A 14,690-nucleotide genomic window follows, 5' to 3' on the forward strand; every position below is an offset into this window, starting at 1 on the left:
ATCCAATTCTTCCTGTGCAACAAGAAAACTGTTCAGTTCTGCACACATATATTGTATCTAGGATATACTATAACATATTTAACATGTATAGGACTGCTTGCCATCTTGGGGAGGGGGTGGAGGGAGGGAGGGGAAAAGTCGGAACAGAATTGAGTGCAAGGGATAATGTTGTAAAAAATTACTCAGGCACGGGTTCTGTCAATAAAAAGTTATAATTAAAAATAATAAAAATAAATAAATAAATGAATTCCTTAATGATACAAGTAAATCCTGCATTTACAATACATGATGTAAAAGCCATGATACTTTTCCTTTGACCTCCTTTGTCTTCCCAGAATCCAAGAGACACAAGAAGAGGTTTAACCATGCCCATTTTAGATAGGAAAGACATTCCAGGTGACAAGAAGGTAGTTGAGTTCTGGAAACTGAACCCATGGGACTCTCTGTGGCACCCCAATGCCCAGCAGCCTAGCCTGGAAGCCAGTTCTTAGAAGCTAATTCTCAATTCAGACCTAGCCAAGAACTTACATATTCCTCCTGCTCATGGTAAATTTTCTCAAAGACACGATGACGTAACTGAGTGATTTCTTCTTTTATTTTTTCAATTTCAGGTTCATTACAGTCATCAGCCTATAATAAGAGGAATCAAAACTATTATACATGTTTCTTGGAGATAATTGAGGTAATTTTCCTAAAATGGTAACACAAAACAAGCATAATTATTATTATCATTCAGTTCTTTTTAATCAGATTAAGATTAAAAAAAAATGTTATCCATACCCATAGAAAGAACTGATTGTGTCTGAATACAGATTGAAGTACACTTTTTTTGAGGGGTTTTTTGGGGGAAGGAGAAATCTATGTTTTCTTTCACAACATAACTTTTACAAAATGTTTTGTTTAACTTTACATGTGTCTTCTTAATTGGGAAGGAAGAGAGGAAGGGAGAGAATCTGAAACTCAAAGTTTTGAAAACAAATTTTTAAAAATTATTTTACATGTAACTGGGGAAATAAAATATTAAAAAAAAGAAAACCTTCAAGAGTATATAGGGACAGATTTCGAAGAACATAAAACTTAAAAAGAAAAGTCTATACCAGGAATATCACAATGAGGCTGCTTTAAGCTCTATTATTCCACACAAATTATTTAGAAATGTTCCCCTCTCCCTGCCTTGAGCCAAAAGAGATGGCAAATAAAGCTTCCATGCTTAAACAGGGAGAAGTGATATCACAGTGCCCAAAACCCAAGCACTAGAGTTAGAAAGACCCAAGTTCAAACCCAGACTTAGACATTTATTGTGCCCCTCAGTTGCCTCAACTGAGGGAGGCTGTGAGGATCCAATGAGATCATGTTTGTAAAGCACCTTACACAGAGTAGGCACTAAAGAAATGCTTCTTCCCACCCTTTGCCTTCTCCACGGTCTCATTATATTCTAAAGTCATGTGCAACTCATATCTGGCAATAACAATCGTAACAAGAAAAAAAATTAAGTTCTGGTTTAAGCCTTTCATTTTCCACAAACAAACAAGGTAAATTAACTCAAGGGGAAAACACAAAGGAAATGGAAGAAGACCTTATACAATAAAGATTTGAAAAATGGGTGTTACATTATGAATTAGCAAAGTTGTAAGTAAGGGCTTTTCAACATCAGATTACAAGGGAGATGTCCCATTTAATATAAAAACCACTTTTTTCCTTACTTCAGGCTTTTGGAAGAAACATGATTTTTTCCAGGACTATTTAGTCTTTTGGAAACATAATAAAATGTTATTATTTATGATCAAACCTATTTAAAACTAATGAAAGTATCATTTAAAGCACAAGCTATAAGAAAACTTTTTCCCCAAAGTTTTCAAATTTATAAAGATATTCAGGGAAAACTGTAATAAAAGGTATTTGTGACTTGAAAACCCAAAAAACAAACTTTCAAATACTCCAATTTTAACTCTACTTCTTTTGCAAACCAAATAAAAGAAAAATTTAAAGTAATAACCATTTTCAATTGTAACTTTATCTGTATTATTAAATATTCATCCTCAGATTCCCTTAAAAAAACAAGCTATCCCAATGGAAGCCAATTTGCCTAAAACTGCCATAAAAACCCTTGCTTAGTACTAAAGCAGATTCCAGGCACAAATAAGGGGATCCATACCTCCTCCAAATTGTTCTTTTCGACCAGTTTCCATCTCAGTTGAGCTTTTAACCCTTTGAGAGTCTTCTTAATAGACAGCAAATGGTCCACATTGGGGCTTTTATTTAACCATTCCATGATCTGCTTCTTAAACTATGAATAAAAAATAGTTATATAATCCACTGATTAATTCACTCCATCAACAATACTTGAGTATCTACTGGTTAAAAACAGTACTGGGCTTTGTAAAAGACAACTCCTAGATTTTATTGGAACCAAAGATTGAGTAAACTAAAATTTTCAAACATCCACCATCACCATCATACATGTATAAAACAGTGAACAAATGAGAAATCTCTCAAATCATGGATATACTACCAAGGTTTACAAATTTGTTTTTCTATAGTACCTATCATATAACCTGTTAAAGGATAGACTGTTGTGATGTTTTTTTTTGTTTTTTCAATAGACCCTAATAGTAGTAAATCTGATTATTAAGAAGAACCTGGTTTGATAAAGGTTTCTTTTCAAAGTATTTTTTTAATTATATATTTAATTTAGATACAGGGGGTCATTTCCATAGAAGATTTACATCAAAATTCAGTAGAGCACAAGCAATACTTGATTTTTAAAAGAGCAATAATAAAACATTTTTTGAAAAAAAAAAGTATACTTGAGAAAACTAAATACCAGAATCCAAATATTTACGTATAAGCAAACTCACCTCAATACTGGCCTTGTATTTAGCTTGTACTATAGTGATGAGCCTCTCCTCTGAACGAATCTTTTGTAGGACTTCATTATATGTATTCAAGATGATCTCCTTGTCTGTATCACCTTGCTCCTAAATGAAAATACACATAATGGTATATAAAAGGTTCAAACTCGAGTTGATGCACTGAGGTTGGACAACTGAGCACTTAAGGCTAACTAAGGATTGGACAATACTCTGTAATCATATGCTTAGAAAATGACCCTTCCCACTATTCTGTGAAGGCTCGATAATTGGTATATACAGAGAACTATAGGAGGGACTAGGGGGTGGAGTAAGACTAGCCAGAATCATCATTTGGGTGGTAGACGAAGAGGAGAGGTGGTGGAGATCCTGCGTCCATCCAATTCACTCCTACTTCTAAAGACCAAGAATAAAGACCAAGGACTTTTGCTTATCCTGATTCTGGCTGATTCTAAGGTATCCAGGGGGCTAACTCGGTCTTCACAACAGTACACAGAGCACCAAAAGTCTTGAGTGAAAAGAGATGTCCTCAGGCACTTAACACTTTCAGGCTGTGTGACCCTGGGCAAATCACTTAACCCCAATTGCCTCAGCAAAAAAAAAAAAAAAAGAAGAGAAAGAAGAGGAGAAAGAAGAGGAGAAAGAAGAGGAGAAAGAAGAGGAGAAAGAAGAGGAGAAAGAAGAGGAGAAAGAAGAGGAGAAAGAAGAGGAGAAAGAAGAGGAGAAAGAAGAAGAGAAAGAAGAAGAGAAAGAAGAGAAAAGAGAAGATGTCAGTGGTAACACCATAAACTCATAGCTATAAAGTTGGAGGGAAGGAACTTCAGACACCATCAAGCCTAACTCCCTATTTTACAGAAAAGTGGTAACTCCCCAAAATCACACAGCCAGAAAGTGTTTCAGGCAGGATTTGAATCCAGGTCTATGGACTCCATGTTCTATGCCCTACCTCCTATATACCAAACTGCCACTAAGGAAAGACAAGTTTTTTACTTCCCTTCAAAATAAATGTTTTAAGTAAATACCCTTTTTTCCCCAAATAAGATAGAAAACTAACTTTTAACTTAAAAACCTTTTCTAAAGTCTTATAAATTAATTTTGCTTCTATTATTTAATGATCTAAAGCTAAGATAGGTAAGAAGTATAAGTTTAAAAAAATCTGATGGAAATGCAAATTAAGACAGCAAAAACAATCTGAAGGCTCAGAACAACTTGATAGGTACAGTCCAATGTAAGCTCCTCTAAGAAAGGGTCTGCTCAGTTTTCCTCTATGTATCTTTACAGACTTTACAGACACTATTTGCGTACAACAAACTGAATTGGTCAATGTAATCACAAACTCCTCCAGGACAAAACCTAAAACAGAGAAATCAGGACTATGTGTCAAATGAGAACACAAATAACCTGACATGTCATTAACTGGTTCTAAGAGAAAACATGTCAGGCAAGGTATTCTAATGAGGGCAGCTCATTTTAAGAGAACTGTGTGCTAAATCAGTAATCTGTACAACAGTTGTATAAGCCCAACCTGTAAAATGTTACAAGAACTTAAAGGGACAAATGCTGAAAACGAAAAAAAGCTTCGAAAATTTCAAACTACTAAGAACAACACAATTACCAATGACTATCACCCAAGACCTTGTAAACACCATCTCTAGGTACCAAAAAAAATATTTCAACTCTGGGGATGAGATAATAGAAAGAGCCTCCTGAGAAACTTGAAGAAATGACACCAAATTTTAACATAGGAAAGGCAAGAAGGCAGCAGAGTAGAATGATCACTTTGTTCTACATTCACTGCAACCGAATCCAAAGGCCACCTCTCTGAGCTTCCTGTGAGACCTTAATCACCTGAGCTGGAGCTGCTTTTCTGAATTTTGACTAGATCACCACAGAGGTACTTCCTGACTTTAGAGCTAGAATTCCATGGCAATCCCAAAAGAGATCCTGAGGGGAAAGGATACTAATGAACCTTGGCAAGTTCATTTCAGCTGTCTCTCAGATGTCGTTTCATGTCAAGCTTTCACTTCCTCCAAAAGGAGTTCCTTCAAACCAAAAGGTTGGGGGGAGAGTGGGTGAGTCATTAATTAGTATAGAAAACTCACCCATTTAAAAGAGCAGGGTTGGTTTTCGTCTACTAAGAAGAAATCTCAAATTCAGCTTTGAAATTAAAATTTTAACAAACTTTGCAAAGCACCTGAAGAAACTGTTTCATGATCAGACAGATCAGGTAAAATTATTTTTTAAATCATAAGTCATTTTGCTTCCTTTCCGCTGTATACATAATCTGTACATGTTTTAAGGGCAATAACTCACAACGAGAGAGATCTCCAGCTCTTTGCAAACATCAGACTCAATCTTCTCCAGTATTTCATCAACGTTGCCAATTACTTCTTCAGAACTCAGAGATTCTTCATCATTTAGATCAAAAAACTTAAGTTGAAAAAAATGGAACAATAATTATGCATAAAACAAGATTTTATTAATTGAATTGCCTTATATTTTAAGTTTTTCTAAAGTTAGCAATTAATTTTTGAAAAAAGAGTTAACAAGTAAAGCCCAAGATAAGTAGGGAGCAGGTAAGGCAATATTCAGATCATGAGGCTATACAAACCATACCCTAGGACAGAAAAAAGTCTCAAATGTGATGGCTAAGTCATCTGAATCTTTGGGGAACAAAATCATAAAGAATGAGAAAGAAACTATAGAAACAAAAAGGAACAAGTATGGTCCAGATTCACAATAAAGGAAAGAGAATTAAATCTGCAAATTTTATAAAGTCCAGGGTTCACTTCAGTGCACTTCAAACCTTGCAAAAATTTTAAAACATTATTTTTAAAAGATTGTGAATGTCTAGAAAATAAAGAAGTGATCACAAAGATATATCTCCCCTTCTTTGCAGAGGTGAGGAGATTACAAGCTTGCAACACTGAAAGATTCAACTGATGTGTTGGTCAGTTTTGCAATTTTTTCTCCTTTGTTAAAAGGGATGGTTCTCAGAGTGTAATGGAGGAGAGAAAGTGTGAGCGAAGGTAAAGGAAAATAGAAGATTTAAAGAAAAAGGCTTATATAAAAAAAATTAATTCACAAGCCATATAAAAGTAGATTCCAAATCACCAATAAGATAAATACAAATTAAAAGCTGAACTTTACCTCCCACAATACAAAACAAGAAATTGCAGAAGTTGAGATTATTGTTCACAGAAAGAAAACAAGTCGACATATTACTGTTCCTTTTGGGAAGTGGTTCAACGATTTGGGATTTCAGAACTTTGGAATTGTACTGAAAAAATAACTAAAACATTCACATCCTTAAACCTAATATAAACTCACTATAGGAGTATGCCCTAAGAAAGTCAAAGAGAGAGAAATACAAAGGTGTGGTGTATAGAAAAAATATTCCTACCATTACCCACTCTAAATATACAGCCAATAACTAGAAACAAAATGGCTGAAAAATTCAGGTAGAATGTATGTGAATGTACCTAAGTCATCAAATATGGCCGATCATCTCTGTATAGATGACTAATATACGTATACAGACAAAACAACAGATGAGAAAAAGACAGGAAGAGACAAAGAGAGGAGAAAGTGACAAAGAGAGACAGACACAATGGAGGGGAGGGGAATGGAGGAGGAAGTAGGGGAAGGGGACTCCAGAAGGAGGGGGAGAAAGAGATTGAGATTTCCAGCCCCAGAGTTTCCTTGAGCTTCATGTTCCACTTCACAAACACTAATGTGTTTGTGCCAGGCACTATCCTAAACACTGGGGATACAAAGGAAGACAAAAGACACTCCCTACTGTCAAGGAGCTCACATTCTAAGGGGAGAGATGATATGCAAACAATTATGGACGATCCAACAGACAGGGTACGGTGTCTTAAGGCATAAGAATTAAGAATTGCCTATTGGACAATTCAAGTATAATGTCCCAGAGATATCAAACTTGAAATGTCAGAAACAGACTTTTCTTGCCAACATCTTTCCTCCAAATGTCCCTCCCAGGTTCACTACCTTCCATACCACCTCCACTCCTCATTCTCCCTAACTCCACCAATCCAATCAGTGGCTAAATAATCCAAGCCCTCTGTCCACTCACACATCATGGTCTCCCTGCCTTAAATCCCTTATCACTCCAGTTCATCCTACACAAATGTGAAAATCATTTTCTTTAAACACAGATCTGACCATGGGACCCAAGCCTTCCAAGCAATCAATTCCAAAGATTCATATTGCCTCTAGGATAACATATACATTCCTCCATGGCCTTTTAAATCTCACTGAACATTGCTAACCCAGCCCCCCCAGACCCCAGAGGCCCCCGTGTTAGTGCTCCCAGTGCTCCTTTTATTGAGCCCGGCGTGTCTCTGTGCTGATCATTCTCAAATGTATTTATATAATCCTAGCTTTTCTCCTGACCTCCAACAGCCAATCTCCAGTTGTCTAATGAACATCTTGAACTGGATGAATTTCCCTTCACACTTAACATGTCTAAAAGTTAAGTCATTATCTTTCCGTTATTTTTTCCCAAAAAGCCTTCTCTGTTCCTAACTCACCTACTGCCACTTGCTAGTCCATACTCCTGGTTTTACATACATCAGGATGCCCATCACCTGGGGAATGGCTGAACAAGCTGTAGTATCTGAATGCAATGGAATATGCTTGTGTTATAAGAAATGAAGAGGATGGTTCCAGAAAAACCTGGGAAGACTTGTATAAACTGATACAAAGTGAAGTGAGCAGAACGAGGAGAAATTTTTTTACATTAACAATACCATAAAATTAAACAGTTCTCAAAGACTTAGGAACTCTGATACAATGACCACTCATCCAAGACTCGTGATGAAATAATCTATCCATATCTATATAGGGAAATGATAGACTCAAGAATGCAGACTGAAACATACGTAGATGCTTATACGTATGTGCATACACATGTATATATGTGTGCACATATATATTTTTATGCATGAATATAAAAATGTGTTTTCTTTGTGTACATGCACACCTGTATATGTATATATATTTGCAGCAGGTATTTTTCTTGATTTTTCAACAGATGAGGGAGAAGGTAGAAAAGTGAGAATTTAAAACTAAAAATAAAAAAAATTTTGAATTTTAAAAAAAAATTTAAATTAAAAAAAATAAAATGCTTTGCCTTTTAAAACCTAGTCCCTTCCTACCTGTTCTATCTTCTTACACATTACTCATCCAAAACTGACCTAATGTCCTTGCTGTTCCTTGAACAATATGGACCATATCTTCTCAACTCCAAGCATTTTCTCTGCTGTTCCTAGAATTCTCTCCCTTCCTCATCTCTGTCTCCTGGTCTCCCTGGCTTCTTTCAAGTCTTAGCTAAAATCCTTCCTTCCAAAAAAACTATTACCTAATCCCTCTTAAAGCTAGTGAGGGAAGGATTATCTACAATTATTCTGTATATATTTTGTTTGTATATTATTGTTCATATGCTACATTCCCATTAGACTAAGAGCTTCTTGAGAGAAAGGATTATATCCTCCTCTAGACTTAGGGGGCTCAATACAATAGTCGGACTGAGGGCTTAATAAAATGGTTGGCATATAATAAGTGCTTAATAAATGCTTACTGATCCATTGACTGACATTTTTGGTCATGCCTTTGCCTCCTTCCCCAAGGAGAACAACACAATGACTACAACCACATAAATCAAAAGGTCACTAAAAGCAAGTCAAACTTGACTAAATGGAAACCCAAAAATGGTCCCAGAGAACAGATAATGAAATGAAATGTCTCTCAAAGGACATTCTGTCTCTTTCAAGGACAGGTTATTATCTACACTGCCAAAGAGGCTCTCTTTCTTGATCAAATGTTTGGCTTAATGTTTTCCTTTATCACAGAGAAGAGTTCCATCTGGAAAAAGGGTGAAATGCCCATTATATGAAGACAAAAGCCATCAATAAAACATCTTTAAAAGTTTAAATGAGTCCAGGTCATGACAATTTTTTTTCTTTCAACTGAGTTACAAGACAGATGGTAGATTAGAAAGAAATCTTTTACATTTAGTTTACCTCAATTTCTGGAAGCTTTTGACAGAAACTCTGGTACTATCCCCCCTGAACAAGAGATAGAAAGATATAGGCTAGATACCTAGTTAAATTTAGAATCAGTTAAATGTTCAGAACTTAAGAATAGTCATTAATGAACTGCTGTGAGCTTGACAAAAATCTTCCCAGAATGTCCTAGAGATTAGTCCTTGACCAAAGCTTTGTTCTTCAATTTAAAAAGAGATGTTTCTTTACATTTTTAAACATAATCTTCATTTTTGAATAAAGAAATATCTCCCTTCCTTCTTCTCTCCATGGGACTTCTCCTTGTGACAAAGATTAAGGAAAAGAGTCCAGCAAATCCAACAAATTTTTCAATATTTTCATCAATTGCCTTTATGAAGATATGTTTATAAACAGTGTGGGGGTCAAAATTATTAATAATTATCAAAGAAAAAGGTCTTCCAATTAATTAAGGATAATAATACTACATATTACTTTAAGCAATAGCTAATCAACAAAATATATTAATTTATGCTGAAAAACCCAGGAATTAAAAGAATAAATAAGCCCTAAAGTATGTATATATACATGAGTACTAGATGAAGAAAATTCCAAATACCTGGCACCTAATTATGCCCAAAAGGTTATTAAACAGGCCTTATAACCCATCAATACTGCTACTGGGTCCAAAGGAGAGTGAAGAAAAAGAAAAATGAGTCACATTACAAAAATTTGTACAATTCTTTTTGTGATGCCAAAAAACTGAAAACTGAGGCTTCCAACAGCTAAGCACCATATTGGTATAGAGTTAGGTACATATTAGACACCATATGGATGCTTATTTCCTTTCCCTTCCCCCTCACCAGGTTATTCTAGAACCCCTCAAGAGCCAAGAAAATGATGAACCCACATACATGAAGTTTTTTTAAGGGAAGGGTAGGAGTCTCCTATAGACTCCAGAGGACAAGAGCTGCTCTACCTTTATAGTGGAACTGAACCACTCAGCAAGAAGTTGGAGGGAAGTATCTGTCTCCGTTCTAACTCGGTTAAATTCCTCTCGCTTGCCATGTTTCCACTCATAAAACTTGTGCAGGATTTCTTCAGCATTTGTCACTTCTCTGGTCTGCCCATACACAGCCTCCAAGGAAGCAGACAATTCCTTAAAAATAAAGTATTAAATACAATTTTTCAACAAGAATTTAGTGGGTACCCACAATGCTATAAATCAAGAATTCTTAACCTCTGGTTCATGAATTTTGAGTTGTGATTTCTTTTTTACACATTTTAAAAATTGCTTCTGTTATAATTTTACATCTTAAGTTTTATATTTTAAATATTATTCTGAAAAAGACTCCTGAAGCTTACCAGATTGCCAAAGGGGTCCATGACCCAGAAAAGATAAGGAACTTCTGCTATAAATGGACTTTAAAAGCAAGAAAGCTTTTGTCTTTATTATATCACTTTTTATTTCTGAATAACAGAACTCAACTCCAAATTGAAAAACAAAGTCATGTTTTTAAATTGGAAATTCCCATTCTTCTCAATCTAAATTTGCATCTCCACAAAAACATTGTACATTTCCAAAGGCATGATTTAAAATTCCTATAGTATATGACAAACATAGACATTAATTCCAAGTGTGCCAAAGGACATTCATTTCCAACTTGTAAAAGCTGACTTTGACCTCTCCTTTTTGCTAATCCTAAAAAAACCTTCCTTTTTCATAAAAATGACAACCCAGATTTTACCAGTTTAACTCCTTTGTACCTCCCCTTTCCATTTCTGGCTACAAGCTGGACTACCAGTAGCTCCTTCCCACCCACCACAGCCGTGCCTCAATCTGCTCTATATTTTGTTACAGTTCTTTCATTCTATGTAAGTCCTAGATGACTTCTACATGTAGGAAAAAATGTCATCCCTTTCCATAAACATCAAGCTAATGTCTTTCCCTTTTATTTTTCCCAAAATCAGTGTCTTCCATGCTATACAGGGATTCCAATGCAGTCCAAGTACCACTCACCAGTGCCCAGTACAGTAACTTATGCTTAGTGAATAACTAATCATCTTTGGCTGAATTGAATTTACCAGCCCAGCTTAAAGAAAGAGTGGCTTACCCCCATCAGCACTAGATGACGAACTGGTTTGCATTAACAGAAAATACAACATGGTCCTTACTTACTGAATATAGCAAACAAAATAGGGTGGCTCACACATCGAAAATCTTAGTACCTCTCTAATAATACCAAGTTACTTTCTGACACAAAAACCCATCTTCCTAAATTATAATTCTTAGTTTTGGGTCATAACAGTATAATCTGTGAAAAATCCTTTTTTTCACTCTCTTTATGTTTCTTCCCTTTTTATTTTTTTTTTACCTTGGTTAATATGGAAATATGTTTTGTATGACATTATATGAATTATAAATATAAACATAAAATCCATTCATGTTTTTGAGGTTTTGTTTTGTTTTTTAATGCAAAATGAGTTCCTTCCCTTAAGGAACTTAGTTATTAATAGAAGACACAATATGTAAATAACTAGATAACTTTCAAACAAGTTTAAAATTGCCTTACATCCATTACCTTATTTGAGCCTCACCCTAGCCCTGGGAGGAAAGTGTTATAACTAACCCCCATTTCACAAATGAGGATATGAAGGTAAGGAACTGAAGGGAAGTGCCCTGGATCACACAGATCACCCTAATCCTACTCCCTAAAATGGAAAAAATAAAACAAAAACAAAACTCTTGGAATAAATAGGCATAATCAAGAAAAGCAAATTCACACACTGGCAATGCCCAAAAAACAGGTATCAATCTTCACCAAAAACTATCACTTCTCTGTAAGAAGATAACGTGTTTCATCATAAGCTCTCAGGAATCATTTTGGCCATTATGTTGATCAAAATTCTTAAATCTTCAAAAATATCTCTCTTTACAATGTTGTTATAGAAGTTGTTTTCCTGGTTATGCTGACCTCACTTTCCATTAGTTCATTAAAATTTCTTCCAAGTTTCCCTAAAACGTTAAGGCTCACTTAGCACAATACCTGGCACACACATAGAAGTCATTTAATAAATTCTCACTGACTGTCTCCTTCATCACATTTTATACCAAGATAGGAATCATTTCATTACATTTCTTCTTTCTTGAATGTCTCTGGGTAATAATAATCCTCAAAGCAGTATTACTGAATCAAGAGTATGTGTACTTTAATAATTATTGAGGCATAAATCCAAACTGCTTTCCAGAATGGCTGGACCAGTTCACAACTCCACCAAGAATGCATTAATATACTTGTTTTCCCACAACCCCTCCAGCTTTTATCATTTTTCCTTTTTAATCAACTTTATGAATCTGAAAGGTATATAAGATGGAACCATAGAACTGCTTTAATTAACATTTCCACAACTATTATTAGCCTGAAATTTTTCCATATTGAATGTAGTGAACTGTAAAAGTTATCTCACAAGATGGAGACAGTGTTCTAAAAATCAAGTGAAGGTCAGCTATGCCCCAAGCCCAAGTTTCTTTCCCTAGAGTTCACATGGTTTATTTACAAAGAATAGGACCATATAGCCCTTTTCTTGTGAGAATAAATTAGGGACACCTTGGCATTAAAATTCCCATATAAGATAATTTAGTAATCCTAAAAATGTGGTTGGAGTTAAATGTTTTTCTTCATTTATGACTTAGAATATGAGATCATTTGTCCTGATTAATAAGGGCAAAAGTCCAGCCTATAGGGAATGTTACCCCAGACCTCATATAATCCTTGTCTGTTAACTGTGCCTTAGCTCTTTGACTGCTTGCTGGGAGGTCGGAGACATTCTTTCTTGCAAGATTGAAATAAAATTTCTTTCTGCTTTTACTTTGAGAAATCTCCTTGATTTATTTGAACCAGTGGTCTTTGTCCCACACAATATCGCAGTCATTTTTAATTTAAATTTATAAGACCATTGTTAAAAATTATAAAATAAAATAGTAACAATAACAGAATAAAAATTCTATTAATTTAAAAAGGAAAAGTATCATTTGGGATTTCTATAAAATAATAATAATCTTACCTTCATTGTTCAATTTATGTTTTTGTTTGTAGGAAACAAATTATTCATTTCTAACCTGCAAAGTTTTCAGGCGCTTATTAAGGGATAATTCATCCACTTCCACAATGAAAACTTCAACAGCTGTATATAGTTTCTGTCGAACCTCATTTCTCTTAGCTATCAAGATATCACCTTCATTCTGTGGAAAAACAAAAACAAAGCACCACCACCACCACCATCATCAATGGACCATATGAACTCCATATATTCAAGCTATATAAAAGAAAAAAAAATCTTCTTCAATATTGCATATTTCAATATTATGTTCTCTGATCAAAAACATTAATGGTGAGTAATTGCCTTCATTTTACATTCATCAATCTGGTACTAAGAAACTTTACCTTTAACCCATATTTCTTAACCAAATTCAATCTAGTCGATACTTATAGACACCTTCAAAATCTAAGATAAAGTCAGAATTGTTTTCCTGATGAAGAAAAAAAGTTTTTAAAACTATCAAAAGAACAGTATACAAGGCTTATAAGTCTAAAGATGAGAAGGGAAAGGCCTTAGTTTTCTCATCTTCCAAAAAAAGGAGCTAACCTAGGTGGATCTCTAAGATCCCTTCTCCAGCTCCCAAACCTATAACCTTATAAATCCACCCTAACAAAATGTTCACCAAATGGGTGAATGGACTTCACAAAAGAGAGTGTCCTGAGAACATCTATGACTTTTATAGCACACAGATGGATCCCAAAGTACCTAAGGAAATAAGAACATCCTAGTTCGTTTTATGTTGAACATAAACAAATGAAATTGACCTGCTATTTTGTTTATATAAAAATAAGTTAGGAAGCTTTTATTGTGCACCATTAGAACATTTGGGAATCTTATTTTCTTTTTTCCCTTTTAAATAGTATTTTCCCAATTATATATAAAGACGATTTTTAACATTCTTTTTTTAAGTAAAATTTTTGGTTCCAAATTTTCTTCCTTCCTCAGACAGTAAGCAATTTGATATAGGTTACATAAGTGCAATCATGTAAAACATATTACCATATTAGACATGTTGGATAAGAAGAACCAGAACAAAAGAAAAAAAAACTATGAATAAGTAAAGTAAAAATAGCATGCTCTGATCTTCATTCAGACTCCACTAGACTCCATCACATATCTAGATTTAGATAGCATTTTCTATCATAAGTCTTTTGGAATTGTCACAAGTCAGCCATGGTTGGTCATGTACAATGTTGTTCTGCTTTGGCTCAATTCACATGGCATCAATTCATGTAAGTCTTTACAGGTTTTTCTGAAATTTGCCAGTTTGTCATTTCTTATAGCACAAGAATATTACATGTAATGTAATGTAAATTCACATACCATTATTCAATTATTGCCCAATTGATGGGCATCCCCTCAATTTCCAATTTTTTGCCACCACAAAAAGTGCTTTTTCCATATATATCCTTTTCCTTGTTTTATGATTTCTTTGGGATACTAATTTAGCAGTGGTATTGGCTGAATCAAAAAGTATGCACAATTTGATAATCCTTTGGACATAATTCCAAATTGCTCTCCAGAATGTTTGGATCAGTTCACAACTTCAACAGTGCATCAGTGTCCCAATTTTCCCACATCCCCTTCAAACATTTATTATTTTCCTTTCCTGTCATATTATCCAATCTGATAGGTCTGAGATGGTACCTCAGAATTGTTTCAACTTACATTTCTCTAATCAAAGTGATTTAGAGCA

The 14,690-nt window shown here is 34.7% G+C and overlaps 1 protein-coding gene across 10 annotated transcripts in view; it reads right to left on the minus strand.

The window, feature by feature from the left end:
• The window catches only part of STK31 (serine/threonine kinase 31), a 66,506-nt gene that overhangs the window by 27,190 nt on the left and 24,626 nt on the right, over positions 1-14,690 (minus strand). For all 10 annotated transcript variants that reach the window (XM_031940596.1, XM_031940595.1, XM_031940594.1 and 7 more), the window contains exons 11-16: positions 13,014-13,136; positions 9,873-10,052; positions 5,184-5,300; positions 2,859-2,978; positions 2,156-2,287; positions 529-630 (exon numbers count right to left, since the gene is read on the minus strand). In XM_031940596.1, coding sequence (XP_031796456.1) covers positions 529-630; positions 2,156-2,287; positions 2,859-2,978; positions 5,184-5,300; positions 9,873-10,052; positions 13,014-13,136 — 774 coding nt within the window. The remainder of the gene's footprint in view (positions 1-528; positions 631-2,155; positions 2,288-2,858; positions 2,979-5,183; positions 5,301-9,872; positions 10,053-13,013; positions 13,137-14,690) is intronic.

Source organism: Sarcophilus harrisii, chromosome 5 (assembly GCF_902635505.1).
Source record: "Sarcophilus harrisii chromosome 5, mSarHar1.11, whole genome shotgun sequence".
NCBI classification, from domain to species: domain Eukaryota; kingdom Metazoa; phylum Chordata; class Mammalia; order Dasyuromorphia; family Dasyuridae; genus Sarcophilus; species Sarcophilus harrisii.